This window comes from Stomoxys calcitrans, chromosome 3 (genome assembly GCF_963082655.1).
Source record: "Stomoxys calcitrans chromosome 3, idStoCalc2.1, whole genome shotgun sequence".
NCBI classification, from domain to species: Eukaryota; Metazoa; Arthropoda; class Insecta; order Diptera; family Muscidae; genus Stomoxys; species Stomoxys calcitrans.
Genome location: NC_081554.1, coordinates 67,347,416 through 67,375,084, shown reverse-complemented (window position 1 = coordinate 67,375,084; position 27,669 = coordinate 67,347,416). Strand labels below are relative to the sequence as shown.

At 39.7% G+C, this 27,669-nt stretch overlaps 2 protein-coding genes across 2 annotated transcripts; both read left to right on the top strand.

Annotated features, from left to right (window-relative positions):
* The first annotated feature begins 1,063 nt into the window (after positions 1-1,063).
* On the top strand, positions 1,064-2,089 carry LOC106086193 (trimethyllysine dioxygenase, mitochondrial-like). The gene is made up of 2 exons (XM_013250762.2): positions 1,064-1,118; positions 1,185-2,089. The coding sequence occupies exons 1-2, from the start codon at positions 1,064-1,066 to the stop codon at positions 2,087-2,089; spliced, it is 960 nt and encodes a 319-aa protein (XP_013106216.2).
* Positions 2,090-7,784: 5,695 nt separating this feature from the next.
* LOC106086204 (trimethyllysine dioxygenase, mitochondrial-like) lies at positions 7,785-8,438 on the top strand. The gene has a single exon (XM_059364520.1). The coding sequence runs from the start codon at positions 7,785-7,787 to the stop codon at positions 8,436-8,438; it is 654 nt and encodes a 217-aa protein (XP_059220503.1).
* The last annotated feature ends 19,231 nt before the right edge of the window (positions 8,439-27,669 follow it).

The window sequence follows — 27,669 nt, the reverse complement described above, 5'->3', positions numbered from 1 at the left end:
AACTCACTGTCCAAAATTTCAGCAAAATCGGATAATAAATGTGGCTTTTATGGGCCTAAGACCCTAAATCGGTGGATTGGTCTATATGGGGGCTATATCAAGATATAGTCCGATATAGTCCATCTTGGAACATAACCTGCTTATTGACAAGAAAAGAATCTGTGAAAAGTTTCTGGTGAATATTTTTAAAGACTGTAACGTGATTTCAACAGACAGACGGACGGACATGTCTACATCGTTTTAGATTTTTACGCTGATCAAGAATATATATTCTTTATAGGGTCGGATATGGATATTTCGATGTGTTGCAAACGGAATGACAAAATGAATATACCCCCATCCTTCGGTGGTGGGTATAATAACTTGAGGATCAAGAATATGTATACTTTATGGGCTTTCAGAGGAATATTTCAAGGAGTTACTAACAGAATGACGAAATTAGTATACCCCCATTCCATGGTGGAGTGTATAAAAATCGAAATTTCCAAATGTTGCAAATGAAATGACAAAATGAGCATATCCCCACCCTACGGAGAGGGGGTATTAAAAGAAATACCAAACCAATTAAAGAAATTTTCTGCATATGGCTAGATAAACGAAAGTTTTAGTACTGCTAGCTAAGCAAACAAAGACAATTGTGCGTTAGTACACCTTAACTTCTTCGTAAATTGTTCAACATAAGCCAATTATTTGGCGTATGTGGAAAGATAAAATATGTTTTAATCAAGATTGACATTGAAAAAATTTCCAACTATTTGCACTAAATTAACATTGCTTAATATTCACATGACTATCGATAATGTTAGACCAGCATGTTTACCAACCTATCATTATACATGGTTGTCATTTCCCAATGACATATAAGAAACTTTAATAAATGGCAATATTTCAACTTTATCGCTCAGTTTGAAAAGCACCACCAATGATAGACATTAGTCACGGACCTCATGGGGAGACAGTTAAAGTTAATGCCTTTTGGCTAAGAGATCACTGTAAATGCAGAAAATGTTACAATCCAAAGATTTCCCGAAGAATTTTCAGTTTTCTGGAACTTCCTAAAGATATGAAGGTTAAGGATTTGCAATATAGTCCCGAGGGAGAAAAAGTTAAGGTAACATGTATGTAGTTTCCGGAGCGTAAAACTTGAGACGAAGCTTTTAGTTATGCATATTTCTTTTTTTTAGGGAGTGATGATCATATTTCGAAATATGACATTGAGTTTATACTCTCCTCACAGTTTCAAAATTTCAAGATGAAACATTCTGTTGACACTTCCCCCATATTCTGGAATGTTTCCAGCATTCTGCAAAATCGCAGTTGTCTAAATGTAAAACTTGGTGATCTTTGTACCTCTGACACAGTGGCCAAAGATGTGGTGACTTCTCTTATACGCTATGGCCTAGCATTTATCCAAGAGGTTCCTCCAAATATTACCTCCACTGAGATGGCAATACGAAGACTCTTTCCCCTTATGAAAACCTTTCAGGGTGAAATGTTTACCTTTCCCGATGTCTTTCTCCAAGATGAAGTAACCAAGGTCAAAGCCTTCGTTGAACCCCATACAGATGGTTCTTACTATTCTGATCCAATGGGCCTACAGGCAATACACTGTATAGAGCAGAGTGGAGAACGTGGTGATATTTTCTTTACTGACGGCTTTCACATTGCTCGAGAATTGCGCCAAAGAAATCCCAAGGCCTTTGATATACTTTCCAGGGTTCATGTACCAACACAATTGGTGGTCAAGGATGAACATCACAATTTTTCAGCTCCAACCATTCGTGTTGATCCCATCACCAAGAAAATTAATCAAATACGTTTGAATATGTATGATCGTTCGTTGTTCAATACATTACCCCAATGCGAAATGCAAGACTTCTATGAAAGCATGCGCGAACTACTGACAATGGCAAACCATAGTGAAAATCGTTGGCAACTTCCTCTGGAGCCTGGTACTATGGTCATTTTTGACAATTGGCGTTTGCTGCATGGACGATGTGCCTATTCGGGAAATCGAACTTTGGCCAGAGGTTATGTACAAAGAACAGATTTTCTAAGTAAGGCGAGAATAATGACTATTTTAGAGTAATCTAAGACTATATACAGGGTAGATAATCAATAATGTCTAACTATTGAATGGATGAACCCTCGGTTAGAAGTTTAAAGTATTTTGTTTAATGGTCAATATAAATAAATTTGTTGTGACATTCGAATAGGTCCCTTAAAGTCAATGTTGCTTAAAGGATGGTGAAACAAGTAAAAGATCGGCCGGGCCGAATCTTGGGAACCCACCACCATGGATTCTGTAAAAAATTTACGCAAAACATATTCAGTTGAAGGGGATAATTTCATTCTACATACCAAACTTCTGTCAAACCAGCAAAAATTAAAGCTTCTTGGAACCGAACAAGGATGATGGAGAGACCGCTTTACATAGGAGCTATTTCAGGTTATAGACTGGTTTGGACCGTATTTGGAACAGTTGTTGGAAGTCATAACAGAACACTATGTGCAAAATTTCAGCCATATCGGATGAAAATTGCGGCTTGTAAGGGCCCAAGAAGTCAAATCGGTAGATCGGTTTATATGGGGGCTATATCAGGTTATTGATCGATTTAGACCGCACTAGGAAGATATGTTGAAAGTCATAACAGAACACTACATGCAAAATTTCAGCCAAATCGGATGAAAATTGCGGCTTGTAAGGACTCAAGAAGTCAAATCGGTAGATCGGTTTATATGGGGGCTATATCAGGTTATAGACCAATATGGACCGTACTAGGCAGAGATATTGAAAGTCATAACAGAATACTACATGCAAAGTTTCAGCCAAATCGGATGAAAAATGCGGCTTGTAAGGGCTCAAGAAGTCAAATCGGGAGAAAGGTATATATGGGAGCTACAATATATCAGGTTATTGACCGATTTAGACCGTACAAGACAGAGATGATGAAAGTCATACCAGAACAGAACACTACGTGCAAAATTTCAGCCAAATCGGATGAAAACTGCGGCTCGTAAGGGCTCAAGAAGTCAAATCGGGAGATAGGTATATATGGGAGCTATATCAGGTTATTGACCGATTTGGACTGTACTAGGCAGAGATGTTGAAAGTTATAACAGAATACCTCATGCTTAATTTCAACCAAATCGGACAAAACATTGCGGCCTCCAGTGGCTCAAGAAATCAAATTGTGAGATCGTTTTATAGAGGAGCTATATCTAAATCTGAGCCGATATGGCCCATTTACAATCCCCAATGACCTACATTAGTATAAAGAAACTGTGTAAAATTTCAAGCGGCTAGCTTTACGCATTCGAAAAATTTCAGCCAAATCGGAAAATTGCGGCTTGTAAGGGCTCAAGAAGTCAAATCGATATCAAAATTAAATGGGAGCTATATCAGGTTGTAGACCGACTTGGATTTTACTTGGCACCGTTGTTGAAAGTCGCAACAGAACACCGCTTGCTAAATTTCAGCCAAATCGGACAAAAATTGCGGCCTCCAGTGGCTCAAGATGTCAAATCGTGACCGCTTGATACACACTGCAGTGGTCGGGTAACCTCTTCGATATGACCAGTTCTAGATCTTTAGAGTACACCCCAAAGCCCACCTGGTCGTTTAGTTTGAACCATCCGTATAAAAGTTTATTTAACTTCTGTTACCAGGAATATTGTAGTTTCAATCGGTTCTATCAGGAATAGATGGTATCGTAATTTTATATCAAAAAGCGGCTCAGGTAGGGTGTAATCCACACTGCCTGGAACATTGGATATTGTATCAAGGATAACACAGTGTCCGTAGCCGTCACATGACCAAAGAGAAAACTCCCTTAACCTCACGGCAGTGGTCGCCACAAATGTCCAGAGGCATAAGATGTCGCATTAAATTCATTGCATCAGATAGTGTCGTCCTCAGTGCAGCTGTGATGCACAAACAAGCTATCCTTTGGATCCGGTAAAGTATTGAGTAGTAGGTGGATTTTTAAAGCACCGTTCACCAGACCACAATACTATATAGCATTATAGGCCTGACAACTGTAGTATATACACAATGCATGACGCGCAGTCTAAACCCCCCAACTTTTGCCAATGGCTCTCTTGCAGGTGTATAGGGCAAGAGTTGCCTTTCTTGCCCTTTGCAAAAAGTTGAATTTGGAGTTCAATTTCCTGTCCAGCAAAACACCCAGGTATTTTGCGCTTTCTGTAAATAAAACATTCTCTCCTCCCAGGGAGACAGATTCCACTGTAGGCAACTTGTATCTCCTGCTAAAAAGATCTACTTCTGCCTTGCACGGATGTATACCTAGACCACTTTCGGTAGCCCACTTCGCTGTTGCACATAGAGCTTCCTGAAGAAAATCTCTTAATGTGCTGGGAAACTTTCCTCTCCTAATGCTGGCGACATTTGTGAGGAACAATGTCGTTTGAAAGCAGTAATAGCGTGCTAAGTTCGGCCGGGACGAATCTTATATACCCTACACCATGGATTGCGTTTATTGAGTCTTTTCTCAGTATCTCTTTTTATACCCACCACCGATGGATTGGGGTATATTCATTTTGTCATTCCGTTTGCAAAACACCGTTTGCACAGATTCTTTTTTTGTCCATAAGCAGGTTAAGTTCGAAGATGGGCTATATCGGACAATATCTTGATATAGCCCCCATATAGACCGATCCACCGATTTAGGGTCTTAGGCATATAAAATCGACATTAATTATACGATTTCGCTGAAATTTGGGACAGTGAGTTGTGATGGCCCACTCGACATCTTTCTTCAATTTAGCTCAGATCGGTCCAGATTTGGATATCGCTGGCATATAGACCGATCCACCGATTTGGGTCTTGAGCCTATAAAAGGGCGCATTTACTGTCCGATTTTGTCAAAATTTGGAACAGTGTGTTGAGTTAGGCACTTCGCTATTATTCTTTAATTTGGCCCAGATCGGTTCAGATTTGAATATAGCTGCCATATAGACCGATCCACCGATTTAGGGTCTTGAGCCTGTAAAATGTGCATTTATTGTCCGATTTTGCCAAAATTTGGAACAGTGAGTTAAGTTAGGCCCCTCGACGTTATTCCTCAATTTGGCCCAGATCGGTCCAGATTGGAATATAGCTGTCATATAGACCGATCCTCCGATTTGGGGTCTTTGGCCCATAAAAGCCACATTTATTATCCGATTTTGCTGAAATTTGGGACTATGAGTTAAGTTAGGCCCCCCGACATTATTCTTCAATTTGGCCCAGATCGGTCCAGATTTGAATATAGCTGCTTTATAGACCGATTCATTGATTGAGGGTCTTAGGCCCATAAAAGCCACATTTATTATCCGATTTTCTGAAATTTGGGACAGTGAATTATCTTGGGCCCCTGGATATCTTTCTTCAATTAAGCCCTGATCGTTTGAGATTTATATATAGCTGCCATATAGACCGATCTCTCGATTTAAGGTTTTGGGCCCATTGAAGGCGCATTTACTGTCCGATGTCGCCGAAATTTGGGACAGTGAGTTAAGTTAAGCGCCTTGACATACTCCTGCAACATAGCACAGATCGGTCCTGATTTGGATATTGCTGCCATATAGATCGATCTCTCGATTTAAAGTTTTGGGCCCATAAAAGGCACATTTATTGTCCGATGTCGCCGAAATTTGGGCTAGTGAGTTAAGTTAAGCCCCTTGATATACTTCTGCAATATGGCACAGATCGGTTCAGATTTGTATATAGCTGTCATATAGACCGATCTCTCGGTTTTTGGTTTTGGGCCCATAAACGGCGTATTTATTGTCCGATGTCGCTGAAATTTGAGACAGTGAGGTAAGTTAAGCCTCTTGATATACTTCTGCAATATGGCCCTGATCGGTCCAGATTTGTATATAGCTGCTATATAGACCGATCTCTCGGTTTTAGGTTTTGGGGCCATAAAAGGCGCATTTATTGTCCGATGTCTCTGAAATTTGAGACAGTGAGTTTGGTTAGGCTCTTCGACGTCCTTTTCATTTTGGGCAAGATCGGTCCAGATTTAGATATAGTTGCCATGTAGACCGATATCTCGATTTAAAGTTTTTGGCCCCATATAAGGCGCATTTATAATCCGATTTCACTGAAATTTGACACAGTGACTTATGTTAGGCTTTTCGACATCCGTGTCGTATATGGTTCCGATCGGTTTATTTTTAGATATAGCTACTGTACTTATTAGTAGTTGGTCTAAATCGGAACATATTTCGATATAACTGCTATGGGACATAAGGTATGCAATTTGCACCGGATTTTGATGAAAGGTGGTTTACATATATACCCAAGGTGGTGGGTATCCAAAGTTCGGCCCGGCCGAACTTAACGCCTTTTTACTTGTTGTGTTTTGGGAATATAACCATTTCGTTTAGAATATCATCTGCTTGACTAGTGTTAAACACTTTATTATATATTGTCGCCATTTCTTCTAGAAACTCGTTTCCAATCCCAACCGACCTGCACTAAAAAGAAGTATTTGTGCCAAATTTCAAGCGGCTAGCTTTCTCCTTCGAATGTAAGCTTTCTTTCGACAAACAGGCGGACGGACGGACATTGCTAGATCGACTAAAAATGTCATGACGATCAAGAATATTTAGACGAATATTTCGAGAAGTCACAAATGATGTGATGAAATTAGTATACCACCATCCTCTGGTAGAGGATATAAAAATGGTATATGTATAAATTTCTACCCTAAAAGGTGTCGCACTGCGGCATCCCATTCGCACTCTTTTTAAAATAGAAGCCCCTTATCATTGAGCTTAAAATTTAATCGGACAGCACTCATTAAAATGTGAGATATTTGCCCCTGTTCCTTAATGGAATGTTCTTGCACAAATTTGCATTTGCAAACATACGACGATACAACTTTGTGCGATTTGGGGTTTGAAGAATTGAGAGACTTAGAACCCGTTCATGAGTTATCCTCATTATGCCATTTGATTTCCATTTCCGTCTTGACATAATATTTTTTTTTGTTCTTCTTCAACGTCCTTCAATTAAGGCAACACTTTGTAATATACTGGCCTTCCTAGATGGCCATTTCATTACCCCAATTCAAATGAGCAAATGTACAGTATTCATTGTATCTCAAACATAAAAATGCTGGTACCATATCGTGTTCAATCAATCATGGTGGCTAATTATAAAACTTATTTCATTTCAATGTATGATATAAATTTACACAATGTTGCGTGCTCTTCAGTATTCGACACTTAAGTGCCTAAGGCAGTTATCATACAATGCTTGATATCAAATATGGAAAAGACCACAATGATGTTATTAAAGTTGACACCATATGGCTAAGGGATCACTGTTGCTGCAAAAAATGTTTCAATCCTAAAATCTCACGCAGGACATTCAATTGGCTTGATATGCCAAAAAATCTCAAGGCGGTGGATGTGAAATACACAAAAAATGGAAGTCAATTGGAAATTACCTGTGAGTACATGGGAAAGATTTTACTCTCAAAAGTTACAAATCAAACTATTAACAAATATTTTATTTGTCGGGGAATGATGACCATGTATCTCAATTTTCCATTGACTTTATTTTGTCCTCTCAGTTTGATAGACTTCAAATGAGTGTAGCCATGGATCATTCCTTAACTCTTTGGAATGTTTCCACCATTGAGCAGAATCACCAGCAACTGAAATTCAAATTAGGCGATTTATGTACTTCTGACACCGTAGCCAAAAATTTGGTTGCTTCTTTAATTCGTTATGGTTTGGTCTTTATCAATGATGTACCACCCAATGTTACCATGACTGAAATGACCCTGCGTCGCTTGTTTCCCCTAATGAAGACTTTTTACGGCGAAATGTTTGAATTCTCCAATGAGTATTTGCATGATGACATCACCTATTCGCAAGATTACATTGGACCACATACGTATCACACCTACTTTTGTGATGCCAGTGCATTGCAGGGCCTTCATTGTGTAGAACACAATGGGGGAGGTGGTGATAGTTTCTTCATTGATGGTTATCATGTAGCTGAGCAGTTGAGTCAACGAAATCCCAAAGCTTTCGAGATACTCTCTCGGGTCCATGTGCCAGCAGAATTTTTGGATAAAGGAGAGCGTCATAGATTTTCATCTCCCATTATACGCGTTGATCCTGTGACCAAGAAGGTGTTTCAAGTACGTTTGAATTTGTACGATCGCTCGGTCTTCAATACTTTGGGGCAAAATGAAATGCGTGACTTTTATGAGAGTTTGAGGGAATTTCTTACTATTGCTCATGACCCTGGTAATTGGTGGCAATTGAAACTAAATCCTGGTACTATGGTTATCTTTGATAATTGGCGTTTGCTACATGGTCGGCAGGCGTATACCGGAAAGCGAGTTATGATTGGAGGCTACGTTCAAAGGACAGATTTTCTCAGCAAGGCAAGAGTGATGGGGATAATTGACTAAAATTGTAAATTAATTTAAAATAAATAATAAAAAGTGAGAAATGAATGTGATACAGTTTTATGAAAACAAAAAAGGGCCAAATCTTGGGAACCCCTGGATTCTGCTAAAAAATTATCCAAAAAAATTTAGTTGATAATAATAATTTTATTCTATATACCAAACTTCTGCCAAACCAGCAAAATTTAAAGCTTATATGAACCGAACAAATATGATCGAGAGACCGCTTTACATGGGAGCTATATCAGGTTATAGACTGATTTGGACAGTATTTAGCACTGATGTTGGAAGTTGTAACAGAACACCGCATGCAAAATTTCAGCCAAGTCGGACAAAAATTGCGGCTCGTAAGGGCTCAAAAAGTCAATTCGGGACATCGGTTTATATGGGAGCTATATCAGGTTCTTGACCAATTTGAACTGTACTTGGCACAGTTGTTAAAAGTCATAATAAAACACTATGTGTAAAATTCCGGTCAAATCGTATGAAAAATGAGGCTTCCAAGGGCTCAAGAAGTCAAAGCGGGAGATCGGTTAATATGGGAGCTATATCAGGTTCTTGACCAATTTGGACCGTACTTGGCACAGTTGTTAAAAGTAAAAAAAAAAATAATAAAACACTATATGTAAAATTCCGGCTAAATCGGATGAAAAGTGAGGTTTCCAGGGGCTAAAGGAGTCAAATCGAGAGATCCCTATATGGGAGCTATATCAGATTCTTGGCAGATTTCAGATTTCACGGAACATCGCATTCAAAATTTCAGCTAAATCATACAAAAATTGCGTCTTGTGAGGAATCAAAAAGTCAAATCGGGAGATCGATTTATATGGGAACTATATCAGGTTCTTGACCCATTTGGATTGTACTTGACACAGCTGTTGTCAGTCATAACAAAACACTATTTCCAAAATTCCTCGCAAATTCGGATGAAAATTGATACTTCCTGGGGCTAAAGCAGTAAAATCGAGAGATCGGTTTATATGGGAGCTATATCCAAATCTGAACCGATATGACAAAATTAAAGTATCTGTGCAAAATTTTAAGCGACTTACTTTAAGAGTTCGACCGCTATCGGGATTTCGACAGACGGACGAACATGGCAATATAAACTGATCCCCTGATTTGACTTCTTGAGGCCCTGGAAGCCACAACTTTTTTCCGATTGGGCTGAAATTTCATACGTAGTGTTCTGTGTCAAGTACGGTCCAAATCGGTATATAACCTGACTTACAATAGCTCCCATATAAACCGATCTCCCGATTTGACTTCTTGAGCCCTTACAAGCAGCTATTTTTGTCCGATTTGGCTGAAATTTCGCACGTAGTGTTCTGTTATGACTTCCAACAGCTGTGCCAAGTTCCCATATAAACCGATCTTCCGATTTGATTTCTTGAGCCCGTTTAGGCCGCAATTTTTATCCGATTTGGCTGAAATGTTGCACTTGGTGTTCTGTTATGAAAACCATAAAATTATGCCCTTCAACTAAACTTAACTTATATTTAAAATTCAATTTGTGTTTGTTTGTTTGTCGGTTTGTTTGTTTGTTCCGTATAAACTCAAAAGCGGCTGAAACGATTACCTAGACATTTTCAAGGTAATCGGAAAAAGTACTACCCAAAAGAAAAAAGTGGACCTTATGGGACAATATGGGATACAAATTAAAGATATTCAAAAGTAGAGTACGAATTTCATAATAAAAGTTGGGTCCAAGTAACTAGGGGGCCGCCCCAGCCCCAGCCCTAAAACTTCTTAAAATAGGTATTAGGGAGTCAGGTGGGAGGATAGACTTTATAATTTATTGATAACGTAAGGGAGCGGACCCTCCACCGTTACCCCAAAAACACCACCCAAAATCAGAAGTGGACCGATAAGGACAATATGGGTATCAAATGAAAACTATGCAGGAGTAGATAAAGAATCTGGCATACACCTCCCACAAAAACTCCCAAAATGGGCACATTAGCCAATCACGGATGTATGGGACCCGATTTTCTCGAAAGTTTCGCATATTGTGTAGGTTGGTCTGGAAGGAAACGTAGGATATATAATTTTGCGGTATCGGAAAGGGGACGGACCCTCCCCCTTATGCCAAAAACACAACCCAAAATCAAAAGTGGACCGATCGGGACAATATAGGTATCAAATGAAAGGTATAGGAGAGTAGGATACGAACATTGTATTAAAACTTGAGTCTAAGTACCCATCGGGCCGCCATAACCCCAAAACTCCCCCAAACAGACATATTGGACGTTAATTTCAATATGGGGCTCAAATTAAAGGTATTCGGGAGTAGATTTTGAATCTGGCATACAAAATTAGATCGAAGTATAGGGGGTCACGCCACCCCTCAATAACGCTATTAGACTCATTAAGAATAAATGGTACTTGGCCGAACCGATTTTTTTTTAAATTTTCATAGATTGTGTACGTTTTTCTGGAAGGAAACATAGGCGACCTCCCAAATAATGGGAGGTTGCCAACCCCCAAATACCCCCAAAAGGGCATACTAGCGGACCATAGCTATATGGGACTTAAATGAGTGGTATTAAGGAGTAGATTACGAATATGACATTAACATTTGCGTTCAAGTCTAGGTGGCGCTTTTCCTCCTAAAGATATGTCAAATGGATTATGACAATATGGGACTCAAATGAAAGGTATTTGAGAGTAAAACACGAATTTGATATCCAATTTTATGGCCAAGTGTTTTGGGGTACGCCCCAAAGCACCCCCTAAACTGAACTTAATTTCCGTTGGGAATAAAGCGCGCCAGCCCCAAAACACCCTCCAAACGGTTCATATTTACCGGCCAAGGCCATATGGAGCTCAAATTAAAGGGATTTGGAAGTGCAGCACGAAAATGATATCCATATTTGAGTCGAAATGTCTGAGGTGCCATCCCTCTCCTGATGAGAACATTATCTTAAGGAGGAACATAACCACCGGGAACTGAGAAGTGGCAAATTCTAACCCATCAATGAGTGCTTTCCGATTTAAGTTTAAACTCAATGATAAGGACCCTTTTTTATAGCCGAGTCCGAACGGCGTCCCGCAGTGCGACACCTCTTTGGGTAACATTTGTTACCCAAAGAGGTGTCAGAGAGTTAAAGCCGAGCGGGGCCGGTTCGGCTAGTTTTGTATAAAATTTGAGCAGAGTCAATGGCGGTGGGTTCCCAAGATTAACACGCTTTTACTTGTTACATATAAGAACGCAGATTGTTTTCTTTCGATACCTAGCAAAGTAGTAAAAACAATTTTTATTATGTTTAATTCGTTATGAATGTTTTATCATACATCCGTTTGGTATATTTTGGTCAATTGTAGATTTTTATAAATGTTACTCACTGAAATTGTGATTTGCTCTACAGTTAATTATAAAACTGTAAACAATTTGACCGATGGTTTGTTTATATTGTCATATTATCCTTTGTTTTTGGCATGCGCATACTCACCACAGAAAAGGGTTCGTCGGAGAAAATAGGAAGAGCTTTTGTTTACGTATTTAACATTTAAGAGAATTGCATATTTTTCAAGATGCTTGCAACATAATGAAAGAAAGTTGAGCAACCACATTGCGAAGCAGATTATTTTTGTTTAAAGAGTTGAATGACATGTTTGCATGTTGGGATATGTAGTTGAAGCGTTTTCAATAACAATATTTAGTGTTGAAAATTTATTTAATAAATTCAAAAATATTATCAATTATTCCCATATTGATTCTTTTGCATGATACATAGTCACCCGACAGCAAGTGCGTGTTTTTCCATCTAGACTTGCTTGTGTTTGTAAACGTAAAACAAGAAAATAAAAATCTTAAAGTTCTGTCAAACCGAATCTTAAAAACTCATTTGAAGGCACGTTTGATATGAATGTTAGAGGTTAGATTAGAACTGTGCTTTGTAGGTTCGTAAGAAGACAAATCGAATGTATGGCTAATATTGGAGCTTTGTTATGGTTATGTAGCGACTTGGACTGGGCTAAGCAAAAAAAATCATGAAATTTATTTTAGGTTTAAAATCGAGTTGAGCAACCACATTGCGAAGCAGATTATTTTTGTTTGAAGAGTTGAATGACATGTTTGCATGATGGGATATGTAGTTGAAGTGTTTTCAATACCAATATTTACTGTTGAAAATGTATTTAATAAATTCAAAAATAAGATAAGAACAGTGACTCGTAGTTAAAGATCTTCTTTTAATGTTTAATTTTTATGCCCACCACCGAAGGATGGGGGTATATTCATTTTGTCTTTCCGTTTGCAACACATCGAAATATCCATTTCCGAACCTATAAAGTATATATATTCTTGATCAGCGAAATAATCTAAGACGATCTAGCCATGTCCGTGCGTCTGTCTGTTGGAATCACGTTACAGTCTTTAAAAATATAGATATTGAGTTGAAACTTTGCACTGATTCTTTTTTGTCCATAAGCAGGTTGAGTTTGAAGATGGCTATATCGGACTATATCGTGACATAGCCTCCATATGGACCGATCCGCCGATGTCTTCGGCCCATGAAAGCCACATTTATTATCCGATTTTGCTGAAATTTGGGACAGTTCGTTGTGCTAGGCCCTTTGACATCCTTCTTCAATTTGGCTCAGATCGGTCCAGATTTGGATATAGCTGCCATATAGACCGATCTCTTGATTTAAGGTTTTGGGGCCATAAAATTCGCATTTATAATGCGATTTCGCTGATATTTGACACAGTGACTTATTTTAGGCTTTTCGACATCGGTGTCGTATATGGATCTATATTTGGATAAAGCTACCAAAAAGACCAATATTTTGTTTTACAAAAATGAACAACGACTTTTACATTTTAGATCACTCAATGCCCGTGCCAAATTTGGTCCAAATCGGTCCATATTTCGTTATAGCTGCTATGGGGGCATTGTGACGACGAAAATCGTCATACTTATTTTCGTTCACACCATGCAATTATTCGTTAAACTTTGTTTTGAAGTATTATCAAATAAACTCTGTCAGCTTAACCCATGTGTCTATCCATTGTTATGCAAAACGACGACGTTTCATCTCTAATTTACGTGCAGATGATGTTGTTGTACCATCAGTCAGCAACTGTTTGCGTGACGCCCACACAACACTTGCCTGGCGATAAATATAAAAGGGAGACACCCTATCAAATTTTGACCGCCAGTGCGTAGCAACGAAACTGTGAACATCGGACAGCGGTAAGTAAGAATATTCTGATATTATTCTTGGAGTACTTACACAGGTCCCCATAACACGTAGCCTTTGATCTTTTCCTTATCTTGATTGGAGTACTTACCACGACCTCATGTCTATCCTGTAGAATCCTTGGGTATCCTTACGGGAGTACCTACCACGGTCTCTTGCCTATCCTGTAGAATCCTTTCATATCCACAGTCCCCTGACTATCCTGTAGAATCCTTGCGTATTCTTACAGGAGTTCGTACCACGGTCTCCTGCCTATCCGGCAGAATCCTTTCATATCCTCACTGGAGTACTTACCACGGTCTTCTACCTATTCTGTAGAATCCTTTCATATCCTCACTGGAGTCCTGTAGAATCCTTGCATATCCTTACGGGAGTACTTTCCACGGTCTCCTGACTCTCCTGTAGAATTCTTCCATATCCTTACGGGAGTACTTACCACGGTCTTCTGCCTCTCCGGTAGAATTCTTTCATATCCTTGGGGAAGTACTTACCACGGTCTCCTGGCTATCTCGTAGAATCCTAGCATATCTTTGCTGGAGTATTTTCCACGGTCTCCTGGCTGTTCTGTAGAATCCTAGCATATCTTTGCTGGAGTACTCTCTACGGTGTCCTGGCTATTCTGTAGAATCCTTACCGTAGTTCCCCGCACTGTTCTGGCTTATGTACTGACTTAGGTCTCTTGGCGAAGTTTTCCTCATTGTCCTTGCGTGAGTACTTATTAAGGTCTCGCGTTGTAGCTGTCAACCCTAATTCCTACAGATTGACACCACATTCCCTGGACTTCTGTTCCTTGAATTGACAATCGCCGAGTCGTGGAACCCCGCTCCCTTTCCGAGTCCCACTAGAGTACTTACCAAGATCTCTATTCCCGATATTCCCGAGAGTTCCACCGTGAACCCACCGAGAGGGACCCTCCGAGATAGAGTATTTACCAAGGACTCCATCACCAATCTCAGCACATCCCAGGAAGAACGTCTACCCAGTTGTCTCGTAAGCCTGGATCATCACCTTACAGATTTGTTCTATATTTATACCCTACACCACTACTGTGGTACAGGGTATTATAGATTTGTGCATTTGTTTGCAATGCTATGAAGGACATGGCTAAATAGAATCACTTCGTCTGTCTGTCTGTCCATGTATTCTTGCAATCAAGGTACAGGTCGCATTTATTGTCCGATTTTCACAAAATTTTGCATAAGTGTCTTTTTTAGTCCAAGGACAAGGACGCTATTGATTTAAAAAAAAATCGGTTCAGATTTAGATATAGCTCCCATATATATCTTTCATCCGATGTGCCCTTTTAAAGCTGTAGAAGCCACAATTTTGGTCCGGTCCTTACAAAATTTGGCACAAAGTGTTTTTTTTTAACAACCCAAAATACTTGCAAAATTTAATTGAAATCGGTCCAGATTTAGATATAGCTCCTGTATATATCTTTCATCCGATATGGCCTGTTAAAGCAGTAGGAGCCACAATTTTGGTGCGATCTCTACCAAATTTGGTACGAAGTGCTTTTTGTGACGTCCAAATATGTGCGCAATATTCATCTAAATCGGTTCAGATAAGATATAGCTCCCATAAATAACTTTCGTCCGATTTGACCTATTAAGGCTGTAGAAGGCACAACTTTGATCAGATCTTTACAAAATTTGGCTCGAAGTGCTTTTTGTGACGTCCCAATATGTTTTTCCCATAAAAATAAGTAGCCTTAAATCATCTCATGCCAATAAAGATTAAGTTTAAAACCAGCCCTCTCTCGTCTTTCTCTTTCTGTCTCACAATCAAAAAATTTCTGTGACGAATCTTCAGCCCCGGCGAGATTACACCAGCGCTTAAGGGAAACCTGTCGTTACAGCATAAATTATGCATTTTTCACCGGATTATGACGAAAGGTGGTTTACATATATACCCAAGGTGGTGGGTATCCAGAGTTCGGACCGGCCGAAGTTAGCGACCTTTTACTTGTTTTAGGTTAAAATGCTTAGTTTAAAAGAGGAATTTTTTAAAAAATAATAATTGTGCAGACATCTTTGAAGTCTAATAGGAATCTATCAGCTATCAACATTTGAAACGGATAATCGTGTGCCTTAGGAGTTAGGAAATTAAATTTAAAGCCATCACCTTTATTTTAAAATTTCGGTTCTTTGGCTAGTTTTCATTGCTAAAATCCCACGAATAAAAAAAATTTCTTAGTTTTGAGCCAACTTTTTTTTCAGTGCAGATTTCATGTAATTTTGGGCCAGCTTTTTTTTCAGTGTAGATTTAATAGAAGCATTAAAGCTAAAAATCTAAACTTAAATAGGACAATTAACATGCCATGAAACAGTGGGCCTGTCAAACGGACAGATATTGTACACTAGGCGCCAACGGGGTCTACCAACCTAGAAACGCGTCTGCCAAGGGTGTGTATCAATGTCCGATTGTCTGATAGCCGGCAATCTATTTTCTTCAATTCACAAAAACAATCCCTTCTTTCTAACAGACATTCTCGTGGTCATTTAAGCTCGGCCAAAGCAAAAAAGACAAATTTTGTTAACAAAAAAAAAAAAACTTTGGTAAAATTTTTCTTAAAAACGACATTTAGCTTAAAAAATATTTTTCTGCTATGCTTATTCCATTCTATATAACATTCTGACTCTTTATGCCTTAATAATCTATCTCAGCCACTTTTTTCCCTCGACTCTATCCCTCTAACTTGTGTTCTCATGCTTTCATAGCAAGTGTTAATATTTTACATTAAATGATTTTCACTCAAGTGGTAGGTAGGTACAATGTTTCCTCTTCTCTCCCATAGACAATGGACTAATAAATTAAAATAACTTAATTGTTGAACTCATCTCATATTTTAGCCTCGGCTACTATCTACAAATGTTCGCAGATGTGTACGACTTTAAAATGCGGCGTATACTCTATGAAAGTGCTTGCCACTTAAATAATGTTACTCATACTACACGACTTTAGAATTCACCCAATTTAGAGACGACATGAATGCGTCTGCCACAAAGTCTTTGTTCTCTCGCACAGAACTAGGTGGGCTCATGCATATTTCAAAACAGTCTGTCGGAGTCAAAGAATTATGCAGACGTTGACATGTGTGTAGGTATGCAGATACAAGTATGTGAAACATTCGGAGGAACTTCCTGCGTTCGTCTATGTAAATTGCACAGACCCTTTTGCACATGCACAGACATAAAGACGACGAGGCTGTGGCAGTGCTGAAGCTGTAGCTGTTGCTTTTCTCCTTTTTCAAGTTAAGACCACAAAGCCAAAGGCAACAACGCCATGCCCATGTTGCCTCTGTGATGTATCAAAGGGTTCCATGTGGCAGAGATAACACTGGCAGCGGCAACGGTAACGGTAACATGCAGATTATTCAGCAGACAGAGGTATGTAAATATTTTAGATTTGGAGCAAAAGGAAGCTGAGAATGCCACTTGCCACAATGGTGACCTGGCATGGCAGCAAGAGAGAATTACCACATTTAAACTATTTTCTATGGAGAATACTTGGCCAAGTTCTTTTAATGTCTGCTGTGTTGAACAAATTATTGAGATATTTTTTTCCGAAAAGTAACAATCCCTTTGTCATGGCCGTCTATTGAAAACAATTTTTCTATTGGTGAATAGAAGAACTAGCCAAATTTGAACATGTGGTTTGGTATTTCAGCAAATGAGTAAAAATAAAATTACTTTTAAATTTTCTCTCTAGAGAAAATTGTTTTGAAGTGTTGTCTTTAGAGAAAATTTCTTAGAAATTTTGTGGTTTAAGAAAATTTATCTTTAAATTTTGTTTTGAGAGATAACTAACCGAAACGGGCTCGATCCGCCGCGCCTTTTATAACTCTCTAAAATCTGTTTAGGGTGGAGACACTTCGCCCTGAATGCGGATATCGAATTCGTGCCATTGTAGCCTATGAAGCTGAACGCGTTCGAATCCTGCCGAGAACATCGGACAAAGTGGGGTTTATCTCCTCTTTATATTGGCGGCATTTGCGAGGTACAATGCCATGCATGGTCATTTAAAAAATTTTCCCCAAAGAGGTGTCGCACTGCGGGACGCCGTTCGGACTCGGCTATAAAAAGGAGGTCCATTATCATTGAGTTTGGAGTTGGAGGCCACCGTAGCGCATAGGTTAGCATGTCCGCCTATGACGCTGAAAGCCTGGATTCAAATCCTGGCGAGATCATTAGAAAAAATTTTCAGCGGTGGTTTTCCCCTCCTAATGCTGGCAACATTTGTGAGGTACTATGCCATGTAAAACTTCTCTATAAAGAGGTGTCGCACTGCGGCACGCCGTTCGGACTCGGCTATAAGAAGGAGGTCCATTATCATTGAGCTTAAAAACTTAAATCCGACTACACTCATTGATATGTGAGAAGTTTGCCCTTAGTGGAATGTTCATGGGCAAAATTTGCATTTGCATCATTGGGTTTAAACTTGAAGCATTGATGTGTGAGAATTTGACCCTTATCGGTTCCTGGTGGTAATGTTCTTCCTAGGATAATGCTCTCATTAGGGGAGGGATATCAAATTCGTGCTGCACTTCCAAATCCCTTTAATTTGAGCCCCATATTGACATGGCCGGTAAATATGAATCGTTTGGAGTGGCACCGGCACTTTGCACTGAAAATAGATATCAAATTCGTTCTTTATTCACAACGAAAATGAAGTTCAGTTTAGGGGGTGCTTAAGGGCGTACCCCAAAACACTTGGCTCCAAAATTGGATATCAAATTCGTTTTCTACTCTCAAATACCCGAGTCCCACATTGCCATAATGGGTCAAATAAATAATTGGACGTATCTTTAGGAGGAAAAGCGCCACCTAGACTTGAACGCAAATTTTAATGTCATATTTGTAATCTAATCCCAAATACCTTTTATATGAGTCCCATATAGCCATGGTCGGCTAATATGCCCATTTGGGGGTATTTGGGGGTGGGCGACCTCCCATTACTTGAACCTAATGTTTTATGCCATATTTGTAATCTACTGCCAAAATACTTTTCACTTGAGTCCCATATTGACATGAACTTCGAATATATCTGTTAAGAGGAGTTTTGGGGTTGTGGGCCCGCTGGGTACTTGGTGCCAAATTCGAATACCATATTCGTTTTGCGGTCTCCAATACCTTTCATTTGATACCCTTATTGTGCCCATCGGACCATTTTTGGATATGGGTGGCGTATTTTGCCTATGATTCCTTCCAGACAAATGTACACAATCTCTTAAAATTTTAAGAAAATCGGTTCAGTCAAGTTTCATATAGTCATAATGGGTCTAATGGCGTTTTTGAGGGGTGGCGTGACCCCCTATACTTCGACCTGATTTTGTATGCCAGATTCGAAATCTACACCCGAATACCTTTCATTTGAGCTCCATATTGAAATAAAAGTCCAAAATGTCTGTTTGGGGGAGTTATGGGATTGGGGCGGCCCGATGAGTACTTAGACTCAAATTTAAATACCATATTCGTATTCTACTCTCCAATACTTTTCATTTGATACCTATATTGTCCTGATCGGTCCACTTTTGATTTTGGGTTGTGTTTTTGGCATAAGGGGGAGGGTCCGTCTCCCTTACGATATCGAAAAATTATATAGCCTGCGAATACTGCTCCGGCTGCGAGACAGCAGTTTACAGTTATGTACGAATATCGCATGTCTTTGGTCACCATCAGTCTCATCCAATCCAACAGTCGGTGGTTGAAAGATTGGGATAACATTCCCTTAGTCATCCAAGTATCGATTCAGGATCTGAGGCAATCCTTGGTATCCAAGGATGTGTCATTGGTCGAGAAGGAATATCTTCCTTCTTGACTAAATCTAGTGCTGCACCTGGCCAGATCTTACCAATATTTTTTAACGCACTACTTTATATTTCAATTGAGGTTTGATCCCCTAAGGCCGTTAGTCTGTATCGGCCCCGATACCAGCCTGCATCGTCACAAACTGGAGGAGACCCAGGAAATTCCACAAGGACACCGGAGTATACTGATGACAGTCCATTGACTATTCTACTACAATTATTCCTAGGTATGCAGCCCTGTTGTTTTCCCTTGTCAACAACTGCCATCACCAAACTTTTCCCACAGACATTAGCAAAGGTTCTTGGACCCATGTTCCTATTGTTCGCCCTAATTCTTGTAGACATGGGATGCCCTCCAGGAGACCGCAGCCTTTTGGCTGACTGCATCGCGTCTAGTCTTTGGGCTAGCCTGTGCATCGAATCCCCGAGCCCAATTTAGGGAGTCTCTCTCCCTATTAGGGAAAGTCTTAGGATCATTAGTACCAAACCTCCCACTAAACCTGAGAGCGATGCGTCTTATATTATTCTAATCTCTTAAAGAGGGTGTTGGTTTGCCGGGGAAGGCCGATGGTCTAAGCAAATTATAGGCATGCGAAGATAGGATAGGTTTGGCCTTCTCCTTAAGACTCGAACCAGGTGTCTTCATCAAAAGCCCCTGCTGACCAGTCGTCTGTCGGCTAGTGGATCCTGGAGCAGCCGCTCCACCAGCTGAGAACAGTAGCAGACAACATGCTGCGGCCTGATACCACCACCGCAGCTGTTGGGTCTTTGGAGTCCATTCTAAGCCTACTCCCGGGCTCTATATCTGCCCCTCCACTGAAAACAGACGCAGATCATCAACCGCCTAATGGATACCTCTATCGCAGCTATCCTTGAGTGACTTCCAAAAATAATGACCTATTACGATTTACAGGAAAAGCCTTGCGGAGTGAAATAACATTCAACGTTTCAAACAAGAATTTAAAGAAAATTTGCTTGAAATTTAGCTTTGGACAAAATTTTTTGGAAATTTTTTACTCAGAGAAAATTTATTTTAAATTGGTGGGAGAGCGCAGTAGATTTGAGCGTTTGGAGTATCGGTTCGGCTAATGGAACAAGTGATGTGTGTTAGCCAACAAAAAAAGCTCTTGTTTTTGTGTCCTTTCAAACCCCATCTTTCGTGAATTGGTGTTGGAATTTAAAAAAGGGCGCACAAAACTAAACTTTTGAAAAAAAAAACAAGTAAAGGCGTGCTAAGTTCGGCCGGGCCGAATTTTATATACCCTTCACCATGGATCGCATTTGTCGAGTTCTTTTCCTAGCATCGCTTCTTAGGCGAAACAAGTAAGAGCGTGCTAAGTTCAGCCGGGCCGAACCTTATATACCCTCCACCATGGTCGCATCTGTCGAGTTCTTTGCGCAGTATCTGTTTTTAGGCAAACAAAGAATAATGAATAAGCAAGGAGTTATAGTCTGATTCGGGGCTCAAGAAGCAAAATCGGGAGATCGGTTTATATGGATCGATTCTGACCATATTGCACACGTATGTTGAAGGCCATGGGAGGAGTCGTTGTACAAAATTTGTTCCAAATCGGATAAGAATTGCGCCCTCTAGCGGCTCAAGAAGTCAAGACCCAAGATTGGTTTATATGGCAGCTATATCAGATTATGGACCGATTTGGACCATTCTTGGTACAGTTGTTGGATATCATAACAAAATACTTCGAGCAAAATTTCATTTCAATCGGATAAGAATTGCGCCCTCTAGCGGCTCAAGAAGTCAGGATTCAAGATCGGTTTATATGGCAGCTATATCAGGTTATTGACGGATTTGAACCTAACTTAGCTCAGTTGTTGGAAGTCATAGCGGAACACGTTGTGCAAAATTTTATTCCAATGGGATCAGAATTGCGCCCTCTAGAGGCTCAAGATGTCAAGACCCAAGATCGGTTTATATAGCAGCTATATCAAAACATGGACCGATATGGCCCATTTACAATCCAACCGACCTACACTAATAAGAAGTATTTGTGCAAAATTTCAAGCGGCTAGCTTTACTTCTTCGAAAGTTAGCGTGTATTCGACAGACAGACGGACGGACGGACATGGCTAGATCGACATTAAATGTCACGACAATCAAGACGGTGTATACGTGATGGGGTCTCACACGAATATTTCGAGTAGTTACAAACAAAATGACGAAATTAGTATACCCCCATCCTATGATGGTGGGTATAAAAAAAATTATTGATTCAGACTTCATATCTTACATCCAGCCAATTATTCTCCTTTAAGATTGGCTGCATTATTCCCTATCTTCAAACATATCATCTGCTTAAAAGAAACATGCAATTATGTGTTTTTTTAATATTCCCTCTGCGGTGACCTTCAAGATAAGAAAATACGAGTACTAAAAATATTTTAAACTAATCAAATTCATGACAGATCTCTGGCAAATTTACAACATGTTGTTAAGGAATCTGCTTAGAAATATGTGACAGGAAAAATTATCAACATCGTTTACAGTCACACTTTCGCAATTAATTCCAAACACGTAGAAGTATCTCAAATCACGGAGTGATGCGTGCTATCTCACACACTCTCAAACACATACACCTTACTACAATCATCCGGTCATGTGATACTAATGCACGTATTGTGTGAGAAACCAACAATCAAGGTGAGCATCATGTCATATGGGGAAGTGTTGTCACATAGAAATTTAAATTCTAAAAATATACTACATGAGTAATAAGGCTTGTGTAATGAACATTTTCACAATTTTATGTTTTTATTTTGCCTTGAAATCAGGGAGTTAAAACTTTTTAATTTTATTTAGAATGGAGTAAGTGTGTGTCTCTAGTTTGTTTATGGTTTTATATTTTTAATATAACACCCCATGGTAGAAGGATTTTTATACCCACCACCGAAGGATGGGGGTATATTCATTTTGTCATTCCGTTTGCAACATATCGAAATATCCATTTTCGACCCTATAAAGTATATATGTTCTTGATCGGCATAAAAATCTAAGACGATCTAGACGATGTCCTTCCGTCTGTCTGTTGAAATCACGCTACAGTCTTTAAAAAGAGAGATATTGAGCTCATATTGAGAGATATTGCACAGATTCTTCTTTTTGTCCATAAGCAGGATAAGTTCGAAGATGGGCTATACCGGACTACCCACATAGACCGATCCGCCGATTTAGGGTCTTATGCCTATAAAAGCATCATTTATTATTCGATTTTGTTGAAATTTGGAACAGTGAGTTGCGTTAGGCTCTTCAACAGCTTTCTGCAATTTAGCCCAGATCGGTCCAGATTTGGATATAGCTGCCATATAGACCGACCTCTCGATATAAGGTCTTGGACCCACAAAAGGTGCATTTATTGTCCGATTATGCCAAAATTTAGGACAGTGAGTTGTTTAACCCCTTAGACATTCCTTCAGCAATTTGGCTCAATTTACCCCAGATCGGTTCAGATTTGGATATAGATCGGTCCAGATTTGGATATAGACCGATCTCTCGATTTAAGATTTTGGGGCCATAAAATGCGCATTTATTGTCTGATGTCGCCGAAATTTGGGACAGTGAGTTGTGTCAGGACCTTCGAGATTCTTCTGCAATTTGGCACAGATCGGTCCTTCAGCAATTTGGCTCAATTTAGCCTAGATCGGTCCAGATTTGGATATAGCTGCCATATAAACCCATCTCTCGATTTAAGGATTTGGGGTCATAAAAGGCGTATTTATTGTCTCGAAATTCGGAACAGTGAGTTGTTTTAGGCTCTTCGAATTTTTTCTGAAACTTGACCCAAATCGGTCCAGATTTGGATATAGCTGCCACATAGATCGATATCTCTATTTAAAGTCTTGGCCCCATAAAAACGCATTTATAATCCGATTTCACTGAAATTTCACACATTGACTTATATTAGACTTCTCGACATCCGTGTCGTAGACGATTTAGATTGGTTTATTTTTTATTATGGCTACAATGGATTTTACTTTTTAGTATTTGGTCCAAATCAGAACATATTTCGATATAGCTGCTAAGGGGCATAAGGGGCCCAAATGGGGCTCTGCTTCTTGTGTTCCGTTCAGGACAGAAAGTGGTTAAAAAAAAACCAAATTATGGCTGAAGCATATCATGGCGTTGGGAGCCGATGGGTTGAAAGCTGAGCTATTTAAGATCACAATCATAGACTTGATTTTCCAATCGCATATCCATGATAAGATAAAATCTAGAAAATAGCATACCCCAACATCAAAAGCAAAGGTTTCTTCGTCAGTAACGTGCCCAAAAGAGGTTTTGTCTTGGGTGTTTTGGAGTTCGTAAACAGAGCTGAAACGGTCGTTTATGACCGTGACGTGGGCTATCATAACTTGAAATTTAGTTTTGGGTCTGATGGCCGTATTTTGACAGGTCGCCAACTATGTCTCCAACTTAGGGTACTAAGTGGTGTCTTCATTGCGAGATGGCTGAGTCGGTATTTCATAGTACTTCAAAACGGTGGGCTCTTTAACTTGTTCGGCTGCTTCGCACGGTAATGCCTCTGTTGAACCTGATCTTCTTTCTAGCTTCCACATGAGTGGCGGGAATTTCAGTTTTATCGCTGGGAATATTCTGCTTTTACGCATGATTTGCACTGCCTTTATATGTTCTTCTGATTTCTTCGAGGCCACCGTAGCGCAGAGGTCCGCATGTCCGCCTATGACGCCGAACGTCAGGGTTCATTTCCTGGCAAGAACATCAGAAACAATTTTCAGCGGTGGTCGTCCCCTTCTCATGTTGGCAACATTTGTGAGGTACCATGCCATGTAAAAACTTCTCTCCAAAGAGGTGTCGCACTGCGGCAAGCCGTTCGGACTCGGTTATAAAAAAAGGAGGCCCCTTATCATTGAGCTTAAAATTTGAAACGGACAGCACTCAGTGATATGTAAGAAGTTTGTCCCAGTTCCTAAGTGGAAGGTTTATGGGCAAATTTGCATTTGCCCCGAATGGCTTTTCGGGTTTGTTGTGAGCTTAGCAATATTTTCACTTACTTCTGCCACCATCCTGCTGACCTCAGCTTTCGATGCGGCTTCGACGACTGTTTTGTTGACATTGTCGTTGGCTGAGTCTGAATCGGGAACACCACTTAGATATGAATTGTGCATCCTCTTGCGTTAATCGAGTTTTCCTCATTTGTTAGTCTGAAGACTGGTTGTGTGTTTGAAGCATTGCTTTGACCACAGGTATCAAGGCACCCATCTACAAGAGTGGGTCCACGATTGCAGGATGTCGGCGACTAGGTTTGGGCACGCGCCATCGGTACTGGGTTTAACAACTCCAGCGGGACACCAGAGGCTCTCTGTGTGGTATGTCACCTCATCTAACGAATATGACTGGTAAGTTGACACTGATCACCAGTCGTCACCATCCTGCAAGGACTCATCATCCCGCTGCCAGGCTCTTAAAATATTTAATGAAAAGCCTCTGTTTGCAAAATGAATCAGATGAGACACTGTTCATTGTCTCATCAAGAAAATTGGTCCACATAAATTGTCTTCTACAAATGCATTGTTGACTTTATAAACTGTCGTTTCTCCTTTCTGCATTGTGGGATTTTAAAGTGATTTTGTTTTCCCATCCTAGCATGTTGGCCAACTTCGTTGTGCTTGTTTTGTGTTGTTTGTTTTTTTCGACCGACAAGCCTTGTAAGCTTTGAGCCAAAAACAACAGTTAACACACATAAAAATGCAATTATTTGGACCGCATTTAAGGATTCTCCTTTTATTGCCGCTAGTTTGTTTCGTTTCACTTCTTTACTTGGGGGTCCTTTTTCTGGTGTTATATAATTTTGTTAACAGTTTTTTTTTGTCATTTGCTTCGCGCCCTTTGGTTAAATAAAACAATTACACTCATTTTTCTTTCTCCAGCCAACCGCGTAGAAGTGAATTCCATTTATAACCAGAAGATTAAATGAAAAAAACAACTGAAAACGTGTGCAGGACAATGTAGGAAACATGGACATTGTTGTTAACAATTAAGCTCGTGTTGAGGATACGAAAAAAAAAACAAAAACAAGACAAATATGCATGGACCAGCATGTGGACACATTTAGGCAAAATAAGTGGCAAAGCTCTTTGTTTGCAAACTTAAATGAAACACTAACAAAGTAGTACTCAAGTCACACGTTGTTGACGAAATATTCAAATTAATTTAAAAACTGGTGCTACTCTCTACCATTGGGAAATGGTGGCCATTTAGATGTGACAAGGGTTATTGGGTAGTTTAAGGGCTTTTTCTTAGGCGAAATCGTGAAACAATGCGGCATCTGGGCTTTTTTCTGAAGGATTTGATGGTAGTTATGGGCACCCAGTTCTGACCCGATGGGATGGGATGATAGATGGAATTGGATATATAATTGGTATATACAGAGGACCTACCAGACAATTCCTGAAACTATTGGCCTGGACTGGAGGTGTCACATTCAAGCCCGTACTAAGCAGGCGCACGGATGATGGGCTCTATGAAGATGGGCTGTAGGTTCGAAATGAGACCTAAATCTAGGAAAAGTCTCCTGGCTCTATAGGAGCGTGATTGGTCCAAAACTAATATACCCCTCAGTAGTTTTGTGGAATGCTATGGAGAAAAAGGAGGATAATAGGAAGATAATAAAACTGATAAAAGGTGGATAATAGAACTCGTTCAGATAACATATTGTCTTAACATATGCCAGGCCATTAGAATCACGCCTGCTAGGGCACTGGATACCATTCTAGATGTCCGACCCCTAGACAAACAGATTAAGTGTGAGACAGCCTCTGCGGCTATGAGACTCTAGCCCATATGAGTGTAGATAGAAGATAACAGCAGGCCATACCTGCAATCGAGGCGACACACAGTGGGCCAAAAGAAAAAAAATTGGAAATAAGTCAAAAATTTTTTTTCTTTAGAGGTGAGTGGTAACAATGTTCTAGAGATTTATAGAGAAGGACATAGCAAATGCTAATTTGCACATTAACATTCCATTAAAGAAGAGGGGCAAACTTCTTACATATCAATGTGCTGTTTATGTTTAAGCTTAATGATAAGGGACCTCTTTTTAAAGCCGATTCCGAACGTTGTATCGCAGTGCGACATCTCTATGCCATTTTCTCAAATGGCATAGTTCCTCACAAATGTCGCTAACATTAGAAGACGAAAACCACCCCTGTGTTCTCGTCAGAATTCAAAGCCAGACGTTCAGCGTCATAGGCCGACATGCCAACCCCTGCGCTACAGTGGCTTCGTAGGTTTTCATAGGCTTTCAGGAAAATGGCTATGTTGGCCTGTATTATATAATTCAGAGTGAAATACAGGGTGGCAAATTTGACCACTTTCCATTTCTCCAACTTTTAATGGGTTATAACTTTTCATCTACCGGGCCGATTTGAATAATTCAGTATTTAGGAGAAAGAGCTTAAAGAGATCATAAAATATGCATAATGTACTATGCCATCGTGTACCGTTAACGAGGAATTATTAGTTTCATTTTAAAATGTTAAGATTTTGCCGGCAAATTTGTAAATAATTTATTGTAAATTTCACACAAATTGTGTCACTATATGCATAGAAAGAGAATCATGTCAGTATCTTTAGAAGTTTACAAATGGCATTGTTATGAAAATTGTGTGGCATGGTTTAGAAAATTTGCAAAATTTTTCAAAAAAGATACTCCCATATCGTTGCTTTCGATTTTCAAAAATCGGGGGTATCAAGAAAAGGTTTTATTGCTAGTTTCACTCATTTTGATATCAAACCACCTCGTTATCCTAAGACCGGACCAATATGGCCAATTTTTATACCCTCCACCATAGTAGGATGGAGGTCATTCTGTTTGTAACTACTCGAAATATTCGTCTAAGACCCCATAAAGTATATATATTCTTGATCGTCGTGACATTTTATGTCGATCTAGCCATGTCCGTCCGTCTGTCCGTCTGTCCGTCTGTCCGTCTGTCCATCCGTCCATCTGTCTATCGAAAGCACCCTAACTTCCGAAGGAGTAAAGCTAGCCGTTTGAAATTTTGCACAAATACTTCTCATTAGTGTAGGTCGGTTGGTATTGGTCGGATTTGATATAGCTGCCATATAAACCGATCTTGACTTCTTGAGCCTCTAGAGTGCGCAATTCTTATTCGATTGGAATGAAATTTTGTACGACGTGTTTTGTTATGATATCCAACAACTGGCACGTAATATTTTGTTAT

Coding starts and splice junctions, on each gene's coding strand:
- LOC106086193 (XM_013250762.2), top strand. CDS start 1,064: ATGAAGGTTAAGGATTTGCAATATAGTCCCGAGGGAGAAAAAGTTAAG. Junction 1,119..1,184: donor AGAAAAAGTTAAGGTAACAT/GTATGTAGTTTC, acceptor TCTTTTTTTTAG/GGAGTGATGATCATATTTCG.
- LOC106086204 (XM_059364520.1), top strand. CDS start 7,785: ATGACTGAAATGACCCTGCGTCGCTTGTTTCCCCTAATGAAGACTTTT.